General features: G+C 46.9%; 1 protein-coding gene across 1 annotated transcript in view; it reads left to right on the top strand.

The window, feature by feature from the left end:
* LOC311524931 (uncharacterized protein) overlaps positions 1-14,504 on the top strand; it is a gene marked incomplete at its 3' end in the record, with an annotated part of 36,131 nt that overhangs the window by 3,683 nt on the left and 17,944 nt on the right. Inside the window, exon 3 of the mRNA XM_084636597.1 lies at positions 3,047-3,144. Coding sequence (XP_084492723.1) covers positions 3,047-3,144 — 98 coding nt within the window. The remainder of the gene's footprint in view (positions 1-3,046; positions 3,145-14,504) is intronic.

Below are 14,504 nucleotides of genomic sequence, written 5' to 3'. Positions count from 1 at the left end.
CACCTGATCAACATCCTCTACAGCAACAGGGAAAGATTAAGAATGAGCTCTCAAAACTGGATACTCTCATTAAAAAACAACCTTCCACACAAACTTCCTCGTGGCTGGACTTTACAAAAACTAGACAAGCCACTTATATCCAATGAAGTGAGCTGTAGCTCACGAAAGCTTATGCTTAAATAAATTGGTTAGTCTCTAAGGTGCCACAAGTACTCCTTTTATTTTTTGCAAATACAGACTAACATGGCTGTTACTTTGAAACACACATTTTGCTTCTCTACAAAAGAAAAAGGACACTAAACTATCTAAACTACTACAATGCCACAAGAGGCCACAGCAATGGTTCCCTTAACCCACCCAGCAATATTGTTAATCTATCCAACTATACTCTTAGCCCAGCAGACGAATCTGTCCTATCTCGGGGCCTCTCCTTCTGCCCCTCCACCCCCAGAATGATACAGTTCTGTGGAGACCTAGAATCCTATTTTCGACGTCTCTGACTCAAGGAATATTTCCAACACACCTCTGAACAACATACTAATCCGCGGAGACCTTCCTACCAACACTACAAAAAGAAGGATTCTAGGTGGACTCCTCCTGAAGGTCGAAACAACAGACTGGACTTCTACATAGAGTGCTTCCGCCGACGTGCACGGGCTGAAATTGTGGAAAAGCAGCATCACTTGCCCCATAACCTCAGCCGTGCAGAACACAATGCCATCCACAGCCTCAGAAACAACTCTGACATCATAATCAAAAAGGCTGACAGAGGAGGTGCTGTCGTCATCATGAATAGGTCGGAATATGAACAAGAGGCTGCTAGGCAGCTCTCCAACACCACTTTCTACAAGCCATTACCCTCTGATCCCACTGAGGGTTACCAAAAGAAACGACACCATTTGCTCAAGAAACTCCCTGAAAAAGCACAAGAACAAATCTGCACAGACACACCCCTGGAATCCCGACCTGGGGTATTCTATCTGCTACCCAAGATCCATAAACCTGGAAATCCTGGACACCCCATCATCTCAGGCATTGGCACCCTGACAGCAGGATTGTCTGGCTATGTAGACTCCCTCCTCAGGCCCTACGCTACCAGCACTCCCAGCTATCTTCGAGACACCACTGAATTCCTGAGGAAACTACAATCCATCGGTGATCTTCCTGAAAATACCATCCTGGCCATTATGGATGTAGAAGCCCTCTACACCAACATTCCACACAAAGATGGACTACCAGCCGTCAGGAACACTATCCCCAATAATGTAATGGCAAACCTGGTGGCTGAACTTTGTGATTTTGTCCTCACCCATAACTATTTCACATTTGGGGACAATGTATACCTTCAAATCAGCGGCACTGCTATGGGTACCTGCATGGCCCCACAGTATGCCAACATTTTTACGGCTGACTTAGAACAATGCTTCCTCAGCTCTCGTCCCCTAATGCCCCTACTCTACTTGCGCTATATTGATGACATCTTCATCATCTGGACCCATGGAAAAGAAGCCCTTGAGGAATTCCACCATGATTTCAACAATTTCCATCCCACCATTAACCTCAGTCTGGACCAGTCCACACAAGAGATCCACTTCCTGGACACTACGGTGCTAATAAGTGATGGTCACATAAACACCACCCTATACCGGAAACCTACTGATCGCTATTCCTACCTACATGCCTCCAGCTTTCACCCAGACCACACCACACGATCCATCGTCTACAGCCAAGCTCTACGATACAACCACATTTGCTCCAACCCCTCAGACAGAGACAAACACCTACAAGATCTCTATCAAGCATTCTTACAACTACAATACCCACCTGCTGAAGTGAAGAAACAAACTGACAGAGCCAGAAGAGTACCCAGAAGTCACCTGCTACAGGACAGGCCCAACAAAGAAAATAACAGAACGTCACTAGCCATCACCTTCAGCCCCCAACTAAAACCTCTCCAACGCATCATCAAGGATCTACAACCTATCCTGAAGGACGATCCATCACTCTCACAGATCTTGGGAGACAGGCCAGTCCTTGCCTACATACAGCCCCCCAACCTGAAGCAAATACTCACCAGCAACCACACACCACACAACAGAACCACTAACCCAGGAACCTATCCTTGCAACAAAGCCCATTGCCAACTGTGTCCACATATCTATTCAGGGGACACCATCATAGGGCCTAATCACATCAGCCACACTATCAGAGGCTCATTCACTTGCACATCTACCGATGTGATCTATACCATCATGTGCCAGCAATGCCCCTCTGTCATGTACATTGGTCAAACTGGACAGTCTCTACGTAAAAGAATAAATGGACACAAATCAGATGTCAAGAATTATAACATTCATAAACGAGTCGGAGAACACTTCAATCTCTCTGGTCACTCGATTACAGACCTAAAAGTTGCAATATTACAACAAAAAGACTTCAAAAACAGACTCCAATGAGAGACTGCTGAATTGGAATTAATTTGCAAACTGGATACAATTAACTTCGGCTTGAATAGAGACTGGGAGTGGATGGGTCATTACACAAAGTAAAATTATTTCCCCATGTTTATTTCCCCCCACTACCACCACCCACTGTTCCTCAGACGTTCTTGTTAACTGCTGGAAATGGCCCGCCTTGATTATCGCTACAAAAGGTTTTCTTCCCCCCAGCCCCTGCTCTCCTGCTGGTAATAGCTCATCTTAAGTGATCACTCTCCTTACAGTGTGTATGATAACACCCATTTTTTCATGTTCTGTGTGTATATAAATCTCCTCACTGTATTATCCACTGAATGCAACCGATGAAGTGAGCTGTAGCTCACGAAAGCTTATGCTCAAATAAATTGGTTAGTCTCTAAGGTGCCACAAGTCCTCCTTTTCTTTCCCCATCTATAACCCTAGCTAGTTCCTTGGGTGCTGTAATGTATCTCAAGCGAAGGAGAGCATGCCTTGTTTTAAAGAGCAATTTTAAATTGGTGTCTTCACCTTGTGATACAAACGTTTTGGTTAGCAATATGAGACTGCTGACATCCTGCATCTTTCCCAAGGCTGGTGCTACCGAGTCCTTGTGCAGTCAGGAAGAGGAGGGACAGAAGAAGCAGCAAAGCCATCAAGGGAATGGAGCAGGAGTTCCACAGCAGGATGGGTAGGTCCATCCCCAACTAGCACCGCCCAAACTGGGAGATTTTCTTCTGCCTTTTGGAGAGGTAGTTGTGCTATTATGGTTCATAGCTTTTCTCTTTCCCCGCGTGGGTTTCCCTCTCGCTCTACTGTATTTGCTCTTACTATCAAGACACGTTACCATGACTGCCCCATCCCTCTGGCTAAGGAGGGTTGGACACATTCACTCCAGAGCAGTGCAGCTCCTGAAATATCCAGAGCAACATGAGGACTTCGCTCTGTCATTGCTGCTGCTGCTGTTCAGGTCCAATCCTGGTTCCTAGAAGACAAGACAAGAGGAATAAACACAAAAGGGGGAGAGAAAAGGACAGCAAAGAGACAAAATGCAGCTTCTGGCTCTGGTATTGACTCTTGCAGCCTCACTGCTTGAGAAACACAGACCCAGCACACTGTCTGGTCAGGCATTCAGAGTATGCTTACACAGAGTATGTTTACACAGCAAAGAAGACTCGTGGGGCTTAGGCTGCGGGGCTGTTTCTCTGCTGTGTAGAGTTACAGACTCAGGCTGGAGCCTGAGTTCTGGGACCTTCCCACCTCGCAGGATCCTACAGTCTGCATTGCAGCCCAAGCCCAGTGGTCTGCACAGCAGTGAAATAGCCCCACAGCCAGAGTCCTGCGAACCCAAGTCAGCTGGCACGGGCCAGCTGCAGGTGTCTAGTTGCTGTGTGGGGATACCCTCAGAGACTTGGCAGACTTGTCCCAGCTTCAGACTGTTTAAGGCATTGCATGTAGCTGCCTTTTTTTGCTCACAGGCTTACAGCAGAATTGCAAAATATGCAGTCTTGGCCAGCTAAGCCAGACTCTTATTAAATAGAAGTAAAAAGGAGAGGGAGGGATGAGAAGGAGAAGAAATAATGTGGGGAAGGAAAAGAATACACAAAGGGGTGGGGGCGGTGTGTGACAAAGTTTGATATCCCAGGTGGTATTTGGATTTAGCCAGTAGAGATGGAAACGTCATCTGGCTCCTTCTCTCTGGCCTGGTATCTTGGACTTTAAGGTCAGAAGTGACCATCATGATCATCTTGTCTGACCTGCACATTGCAAGCCACAGAACCTCACCCACCCACCCCTGTAACACACTCATAACCTCTGGCTGAGTTACTGAAGTCCTCAAGTCATGATTTAAAGACTTAATGTTACAGAGAATCCACCATTTGTAGTAGTTTAAACCTGAAAGTGACCTGTGTCCCATGCTGCAGAGGAAGACTAAAAACCCCCAGAGTCTCTGCCAGTCTGACCTGAGGGAAAAATCCTTCCCGACCTCAAATATGATGGTCAGCTGGCCCCTGAGCATGTGGGCAAGACCCTGGGAAAGAAGTCTCTAGTAACTCAGAACCGTCCCCATCTAGTGCTCCATCACCGGCTCTCGGGGATATTTGCTACCAGCAGTTGCCGATCGGCTGCATGCAGTTGTAGGCAATTTCCTTGTACCATCCCCTTTATAAACTTATCAAGCTCAGTCTTGAAACCAGTTAGGTTTTTTGCCTCCCCTGCTCCTCTTGGGAGGTTGTTCCAGAACTTCACTCTGATGGTTAGAAACCTTTGTCTAATTTCAAGCCTAAACTTGTTGATAACCAGTTTATATCCATTTGTTTTTGTGTCCACATTGGCACTTAACTGAAATAACTCCTCTCCCTCCCTGGTATCTATCCTGCTGACATATTTATAGAGAGCAGTCATATCTCCAGCTCTTTGAGTCTCCTCTCGCAAGGCAGGTTTTCCATTCCTTGGATCATCCTAGTAGCCCTTCTCTGCACCTATTCCAGTTTGAATTCAACTTTCTTAAACATGGGAGACCAGAATTGCACACAGTACTCCAGATGACGTCTCACCAGTGCCTTGGAAGTGTTAGTATCGTTATCCTTGTCTCTACTGGATATACCTCACTTATGCATCCTAGGACTGTATTAGCCCTTTTCATGGCCGCAATCACGTTGACAGCTCATAGTTATCCCGTGATCAACCAACACACTCAGGTCTTCTCTTCCTTTGTCACTTGTAACTGATAAATCCCCAGTTTATAGAAAAAAATCTTCTTGTTAGTCCCTAAGTGCATAAGTTTGCACTATTAAATTTTATCCCATTTCTATTACTCCAGTTTTCAAGGTCGTCCAGATCTTGTTGTATGATATTCCGGTCCTCCTCCATATTGGCAATACCTCCCAATTTTGCGTCATCTGCAAATTTTATTAGCACAATCCCACTTCTTGTGCCAAGATCAGAAATAAAAATGTTAAATAAGAAGACCGATCTCTGAGGATCTCTACTAATAAATTTTGCCCAGCCTGACAGTTTACCTTTCAGTATGACCATTGTAGTCTTCCCTTTAACCAGTTTCTTATCCACCTTCCAGTTTTCAAATTCATCCCCATCTTCTCCAATTTAACTAATAATTTCCCATGTGGAACTCTATCAAATGCCTTACTGAAATCCAGATAGATTAAATCTACTGCATTTCGTTTGTCAAAAAAATCAGTTTTTTTTTCTCAAAGAAGGAGATCGTGTTGGTCTGGCATGATCTACGTTTTGTAAACCCATGTTATATTCTGTCCCAATTACTGTTTACTTTTATGTCCTTAACTGCTTTCTCTTTCAAAATTTGTTCCAAGACATTGCATACAGTTGAGGTCAAACTAAGAGACCTGTAATTTCCTGGATCACTTTTTTTCCTTTTCTTCAAAATAGATACGATGTTAGCAATTCTCCAGTCGTGACCCATGAGTTTACAGAGTCATTAAAAATTCTTGCTATTGGGCTCCCATTTTCATGTGCCAGTTCCTTTAATATTTTTGGATGGAGATTATCCAGGCTCCCCAATTTAGTCCCATTAAGCTGTTTGAGTTTGTCTTTCACCTTGGATATGGTAATTTCTACTTCCATATCCTCGTTCCTATTAACTACCCTGCCATTGCCCCTAAGCTCTTCTTTAGCCTCATTAAAAACTGAGGCAAAGTATTTCTTTAGGTGTTGGGACATGCGTAGATTATCTTTAATCTCCACCCCATCCTCAGTGCTTGGCGATCCTACTTCTTCTTTCCTTTAATTACTGCATCGGCTGTACGCCAACCTAACTTAGGTGGACATAATTTCCTTTAAAAGGTCCAACTCTGCTTAGCTTTTAGCAGTTCTCATTTATCCCTACACTTTCCTTGCTGATCCTTCCCATCTTCCATTTCTTGTAGGCTTTCTGCTTTCTCTTTATCACCTCTTTGTGATACTTAGTCTGCAACCCTTCCCTATGAATTTTTTCCCCTTTCTTGGGATGCAGGTAGAGTTTCTGCAACTTTGACTTAAAGTAGTTCCAGGCCTCCTCCACATTCAGATCCTTGAGTTCTTCAGTCCAGTCCACTTCCCTAGCTAATTCCCTTAATATTTTAAAGTTTGCACTTTTGAAATCAGGGACTCTATGTGCAAATTTGTTTTTGTTTATCCTTTCATTCAGTTTAAACTGAATTAGCTCATGATCACTCAAACCATGTCCTCACTACTCACCAATTCTAAATCGGAAATGGCATCAGCTCTTGTTGGTTCGATGACTGTTTGATGAAGACATCTGCCAGCTATCACAACCCGGAAAATCTGGGCCTTGCTATTACTAGTAGCACTTGTCCTTCAATCTATATCTGGGACATTAAAGTTTGCCATAATCATACAATTTCCAATTGTATTTATTTCATTAAAAATATTAACAAGGTGTCAATCCATATCCAGATTGGATCCTGGGGTCTTTAGCATACCCCAAGCACTATCCTAGAGTAGCCTCTAGTAGCTTTCTTTCCCAAAGTGATTTTGACCCAAATGGATTCTGTGTTATCCATTCCATCACTTCTAATTTCTTTACAGTCTACCTCATCATTAACATACAATGCTGCTCCACCACCTTTATCCTTATTTCTGTCTTTCCTGAACAGCACATAGCCTTCAATACCTGTACTCCAGTCATGGCGACTATTCCACCATGTTTCTGACATCCCTATAGTATCTGGCTTCACTTCCTGCACCAGTAGCTCTAGTTTCTCCATTTTGTTACCCGCTCTATAAATGTTCCTTCACATTTTACAGTTTAACTCACAATTAGGGTAAATTTGTAGGCCCAGTTAGCACAACAGCTCTCATCTGCGGAGCTGTGGGAACTGAGCCATAAACTCGGCATTTGTCAAGGGGCTGAGTGGGGATCAGCTGGAGATAGTGCAAGGACTTCACCATAAGGTTTATGAGATTTTGCATGGCAAACTAGCAGTCAGTCTGTATCCCTGCTGTACACGAGAATTCCTTCGTGTGGGGATCGGATGGAAGCATTGCAGCACCAACTACAGAGAACTTCTCTTTGACGGAACATCAGATGTTCATGTTCCAAATCACCTGGACGTGGCCAACCATCCTAGAATTGTTTACACAGCCACAAAACGCAGACAGCTGATTTTTCTCCCCTTCTGGTTCAAATATCTTCTTAATCTGCGCAACTAGATCACAGGTTTACTGACGGGGTTGTAGATATCGTCACGAATAATTTAGGTTTGGCTTTTAACCCGAGGGGAGGGAAACTTCATCTGCATCCTTCGTGAGGTTACAGGGACAAACCATCCCGATGTGTAGAAAGAATAGTAAATATGGCAGGCGACCAGCTTGGCTTAACAGTGAAATCCTTGCTGATGTTAAACACAAAAAAGCAGCTTACAAGAAGTGGAAGATTGGACAAATGACTAGGGAGGAGTATAAAAATATTGCGCGGGCATGCAGGAGTGAAATCAGGAAGGCCAAATCACACCGGGAGTTGCAGCTAGCAAGAGATGTTAAGAGTAACAAGAAGGGTTTCTTCAGGTATGTTAGCAACAAGAAGAAAGTCAAGGAAAGTGTGGGCCCCTTACTGAATGAGGGAGGCAACCTAGTGACAGAGGATGTGGAAAAAGCTAATGTACTCAATGCTTTTTTTGCCTCTGTCTTCACAAACAAGGTCAGCTCCCAGACTGCTGCACTGGGCAGCACAGCATGGGGAGGAGGTGACCCGCCCTCTGTGGAGAAAGAAGTGGTTCGGGACTATTTAGAAAAGCTGAATGAGCACAAGTCCGTGGGGCCAGATGCGCTGCATCCGAGAGTGCTAAAGGAGTTGGCGGATGTGATTGCAGAGCCATTGGCCATTATCTTTGAAAACTCATGGCGATCAGGGGAGGTCCCAGATGACTGGAAAAAGGCTAATGTAGTGTCCATCTTTAAAAAAGGGAAGGAGGAGGATCTGGGGAACTATAGGCCAGTCAGCCTCACCTCAGTCCTTGGAAAAATCATGGAGCAGGTCCTCAAGGAATCAATTCTGAAGCACTTAGAGGAGAGGAAAGTGATCAGGAACAGTCAGCATGGATTCACCAAGGGCAAGTCATGCCTGACTAATCTAATTGCCTTCTATGACGAGATAACTGGCTCTGTGGATGAGGAGAAAGCAGTGGATGTGTTGTTCCTTGACTTTAGCAAAGCTTTTGACATAGTCTCCCACAGTATTCTTGCCAGTAAGTTAAAGAAGTATGGGCTGGATGAATGGACTATAAGGTGAATAAAAAGCTGGCTAGATTGTCGGGCTCAACAGGTAGTGATCAGTGGTTCCATGTCTAGTTGGCAGCCAGTATCAAGTGAAGTGCCCCAAGGGTCGGTCCTGGGGCCGGTTTTGTTCAATATCTTCATAAATGATCTGGAGGATGGTGTGGATTGCACCCTCAGCAAGTTTGCAGATGACACTAAACTGGGAAGAGAGGTAGATACGCTGGAGGGTAGGGATAGGATACAAAGGGCCCTAGACAAATTAGAGGATTGGGCCAAAAGAAATCTGATGAGGTTCAACAAGGACAAGTGCAGAGTCCTGCACTTAGGACGGAAGAATCCCATGCACTGCTACAGACTAGGGACCAAATGGCTCAGCAGCAGTTCAGCAGAAAAGGACCTAGGGGTTACAATGGACGAGAAGATGGATATAAGTCAACAGTGTGCCCTTGTTGCCAAGAGGGCCAATGGCATTTTGGGATGTATAAGTAGGGGCATTGCCAGTAGATCGAGGGATGTGATCGTTCCCCTCTATTCGACATTGGTGAGGCCTCATCTGGAGTACTGTGTCCAGTTTTGGGCCCCCCACTACAAGAAGGATGTGGAAAAATTGGAAAGAGTTCAGCGGAGGGCAACAAAAATGATTAGGGGACTGGAACACATGACTTATGTGGAGAGGCTGAGGGAACTGGGATTGTTTAGTGTGCGGAAGAGAAGAATGAGGGGGGATTTGATAGCTGCTTTCAACTACCTGAAAGGGGGTTCCAAAGAGGATAGATCTAGACTGTTCTCAGCCCTGGTCTACACTAGGACTTTAGGTCGAATTTAGCAGCGTTAAATCAATTTAAACCTGCACCCGTCCACACAATGAAGCCCTTTATTTCGACTTAAAGGGCTCTTAAAATCGATTTCCTTACTCCACCCCTGACAAGTGGATTAGCGCTTAAATCGACGTTGCCGGCTCGAATTTGGGGTACTGTGGACACAATTCGATGGTATTGGCCTCCGGGAGCTATCCCAGAGTGCTCCATTCTGACCGCTCTGGACAGCACTCTCAACTCAGATGCACTGGCCAGGTAGACAGGAAAAGAACCGCGAACTTTTGAATCTCATTTCCTGTTTGGCCAGCGTGGCAAGCTGCAGGTGACCATGCAGAGCTCATCAGCACAGGTGACCATGATGGAGTCCCAGAATCGCAAAAGAGCTCCAGCATGGACCGAACGGGAGGTACGGGATCTGATCACTGTATGGGGAGAGGAATCCGTGCTATCAGAACTCCGTTCCAGTTTTCGAAATGCCAAAACCTTTGTGAAAATCTCCCAGGGCATGAAGGACAGAGGCCATAACAGGGACCCGAAGCAGTGCCGCGTGAAACTGAAGGAGCTGAGGCAAGCCTACCAGAAAACCGGAGAGGCGAACAGCCGCTCTGGGTCAGAGCCCCAAACATGCCGCTTCTATGATGAGCTGCATGCCATTTTAGGGGGTTCAGCCACCACTACCCCAGCCGTGTTGTTTGACTCCTTCAATGGAGATGGAGGCAATACGGAAGTAGGTTTTGGGGACGAAGAAGATGATGATGAGGAGGAGGTTGTAGATAGCTCACAGCAAGCAAGCGGAGAAACCGGTTTTCCCGACAGCCAGGAACTGTTTCTCACCCTAGACTTGGAGCCAGTACCCCCCGAACCCACCCAAGGCTGCCTCCTGGACCCAGCAGGCGGAGAAGGGACCTCTGGTGAGTGTACCTTTTAAAATGCTATACATGGTTTAAAAGCAAGCATGTGAAAGGATTACTTTGCCCTGGCATTTGCAGTTCTCCTAGATGTAGTCCTAAAGCCTTTGCAAAAGGTTTCTGGGGAGGGCAGCCTTATTTCGTCCTTCATGGTAGGACACTTTACCACTCCAGCCCAGTAACACGTACTCGGGAATCACTGTAGAACAAAGCATTGCAGTGTATGTTTGCTGGCATTCAACCAAAATCCGTTCTTTATCTCTCTGTGTTATCCTCAGGAGAGTGAGATATAATTCATGGTCACCTGGTTGAAATAGAGTGCTTTTCTTCAGGGGACACTCAGAGGAGCCCATTCCTGCTGGGCTGTTTGCCTGTGGCTAAACAGAAATGTTCCCCGCTGTTAGCCATAGGGAGGGGGGAAGGTTGAGGGGGTAGTCACGCGGTGGGAGGAGGCAAAATGCGACCTTGTAACGAAAGCACATGTGCTATGTATGTAATGTTAACAGCAAGGTTTACCCTGAAAGAGTGTAGCGACTGTTTTATAAAATGTGTCTTTTTAAATACCGCTGTCCCTTTTTTTTTCTCCACCAGCTGCATGTGTTTCAATGATCACAGGATCTTCTCCTTCCCAGAGGCTAGTGAAGCTTAGAAAGAAAAAAAAACGCACTCGCGATGAAATGTTCTCCGAGCTCATGCTGTCCTCCCACACTGACAGAGCACAGACGAATGCGTGGAGGCAAATAATGTCAGAGTGCAGGAAAGCACAAAATGACCGGGAGGAGAGGTGGCGGGCTGAAGAGAGTAAGTGGCGGGCTGAAGAGAGTAAGTGGCGGGCTGAAGACAGGGCTGAAGCTCAAATGTGGCGGCAGCGTGATGAGAGGAGGCAGGATTCAATGCTGAGGCTGCTGCAGGACCAAACCAGTATGCTCCAGTGTATGGTTGAGCTGCAGCAAAGGCACCTGGAGCACAGACTGCCACTGCTGCCCCTCTGTAACCAACCGCCCTCCTCCCCAAGTTCCATAGCCTCCACACCCAGACGCCCAAGAACGCGGTGGGGGGGCCTCCGGCCAACCAGCCACTCCACCACAGAGGATTGCCCAAAAAAAAGAAGGCTGTCATTCAATAAATTTTAAAGTTGTAAACTTTTAAAGTGCTGTGCTTAAAGTGCTGTGTGGCATTTTCCTTCCCTCCTCCACCACCCCTCCTGGGATACCTTGGTAGTCATCTCCCTATTTGTGTGATGAATGAATAATGAATGCATGACTGTGAAGCAGCAATGACTTTATTGCCTCTGCAAGCAATGATTAAAGGGAGGAGGGGAGGGTGGTTAGCTTACAGGGAAGTAGAGTGAACCAAGGGGCGGGGGGTTTCATCAAGGAGAAACAAACAGAACTTTCACACCGTAGCCTGGCCAGTCATGAAACTGGTTTTCAAAGCTTCTCTGATGCGTACCGCGCCCTCCTGTGCTCTTCTAACCGCCCTGGTGTCTGGCTGCGCGTAACCAGCAGCTAGGCGATTTGCCTCAACCTCCCACTCCGCCATAAACGTCTCCCCCTTACTCTCACAGATATTGTGGAGCACACAGCAAGCAGTAATAACAGTGGGAATATTGGTTTCGCTGAGGTCTAAGCGAGTCAGTAAACTGCGCCAGCGCGCCTTTAAACGTCCAAATGCACATTCTACCACCATTCTGCACTTGCTCAGCCTGTAGTTGAACAGCTCCTGACCACTGTCCAGGCTGCCTGTGTACGGCTTCATGAGCCATAGCATTAAGGGGTAGGCTGGGTCCCCAAGGATACATATAGGCATTTCAACATCCCCAACAGTTATTTTCTGGTCTGGGAATAAAGTCCCTTCCTGCAGCTTTTGAAACAGACCAGAGTTCCTGAAGATGCGAGCATCATGCACCTTTCCCGGCCATCCCACGTTGATGTTGGTGAAACGTCCCTTGTGATCCACCAGAGCTTGCAGCACTATCGAAAAGTACCCCTTGCGGTTTATGTACTCGGCGGCTTGGTGCTCCGGTGCCAAGATAGGGATATGGGTTCCGTCTATAGCCCCACCACAGTTAGGGAATCCCATTGCAGCAAAGCCATCCACTATGACCTGCACATTTCCCAGGGTCACTACCCTTGATATCAGCAGATCTTTGATTGCGTGAGCTACTTGCATCACAGCAGCCCCCACAGTAGAGTTGCCCACTCCAAATTGATTCCCAACTGACCGGTAGCTGTCTGGCGTTGCAAGCTTCCACAGGGCTATCGCCACTCGCTTCTCAACTGTGAGGGCTGCTCTCATCTTGGTATTCATGCGCTTCAGGGCAGGGGAAAGCAAGTCACAAAGTTCCATGAAAGTGCCCCTACGCATGCGAAAGTTTCGCAGCCACTGGGAATCATCCCAGACCTGCAACACTATGCGGTCCCACCAGTCTGTGCTTGTTTCCCGAGCCCAGAATTGGCGTTCCACAGCATGAACCTGCCCCATTAGCACCATGATGCATGCATTGTCAGGGCCCATGCTTTCGGAGAAATCTGTGTCCATGTCCTGATCACTCACGGGACCGCGCTGATGTCGCCTCCTCGCCCGGTATCGCGTTGCCATGTTCTGGTGCTGCATATACTGCTGGATAATGCGTGTGGTGGTTAATGTGCTCCTAATTGCCAAAGTGAGCTGAGCGGCCTCCATGCTTGCCTTGGTATGGCGTCCGCACAGAAAAAAGGCGCGGAACGATTGTCTGCCATTGCTCTGACGGAGGGAGGGGCGACTGACGACATGGCTTACAGAGTTGGCTTCAGGGAGCTAAAATCAACAAAGGGGGTGCCTGTACATCAAGGAGTATTTCAGGCAGGACTGCACGGAGGGTTCCAATAAGAAATGGTGCACCTAAGTTATCGTTGTTATTGGAACAAGGAGGTTAGCCTGGCCTCTGATTGATACATGGCTAGATTTACCTCGCTGCACCTTCTCTGTGAGTGAGTGCAGTGTGATCTAGACAGGGGAGGAGGCAAATGAGTACAAAACAAATCTGGTCTATTTCTTGTTCTGACCCACTCCATCTATCTTTTACATCTTTGGCTGGCAGCAGACGGTGCAGAAGGACTGCATGCCATCCACATCTCATGGCTGCTCGGCAGAAGATGGTACAGTACGACTGCTAGCAGTCCGTATCGCCTGCCCGCTCACCATAAGACGGTTCAATAGGACTGACTGCAGGACTAAAGAGAATGACCTGCTCAAGTCACTCCAAATTTAGTCCCTGCGCCCATGTCTGCCCAGGCGCTCCTGATCGACCTCACAGAGGCGACCAGGAGCACCTCAGACATGACGATGACAGCTACCAGTCGTACTGTACCGTCTGCTGCCACAAGGCAAGGGGTTGCTGCTACTGTGTAGCAATGCTGTACCGCGTCTGCCAGCACCCAGGAGACATAGGGTGACGGTTACCTGAGCGGGCTCCATGCTTGCTGTGGTATGGCGTCTGCACAGGTAACTCAGGAAAAAAGGTGCAAAATGATTGTCTGCCCTTGCTTTCACAGGGGGAGGGAGGGAACGGGGGCCTGAAGATATGTACCCAGAACCACCTGCGACAATGTTTTAGCCCCATCAGGCATTGGGATCTCAACCCAGAATTCCAATGGGCAGCGGAGACTGCGGGAACTGTGGGATAGCTACCCACAGTGCAACGCTCTGGAAGTCAACGCTTGCCTCGGTACTGTGGAAGCGCTCCGCCGAGTTAATGCACTTAATGCACTTAGAGCATTTTCTGTGGGGACACACACACTCGAATATATAAAACCGATTTCTAAAAAACCGACTTCTATAAATTCGACCTAATTTCGTAGTGTAGACATACCCTCAGTGGTAGCAGATGACAGAAAGAGGAGTAATGGTCTCAAGTTGCTGTGGGGGAGGTTTCGGTTGGATATTAGGAAAAACTTTTTCACTAGGAGGGTGATAAAACACTGGAATGCATTACCTAGGGAGGTGGTGGAATCTCCTTCCTTTGAAGTTTTTAAGGTCAGGCTTGACAAAGCCCTGGCTGGGATAATTTATTTGGGGATTGGTGC

This window comes from Lepidochelys olivacea, assembly GCF_965140295.1.
Source record: "Lepidochelys olivacea isolate rLepOli2 genome assembly, chromosome: 1".
Lineage (NCBI taxonomy): Eukaryota > Metazoa > Chordata > Testudines > Cheloniidae > Lepidochelys > Lepidochelys olivacea.
This window is presented reverse-complemented; position numbering and strand designations above follow the sequence as displayed.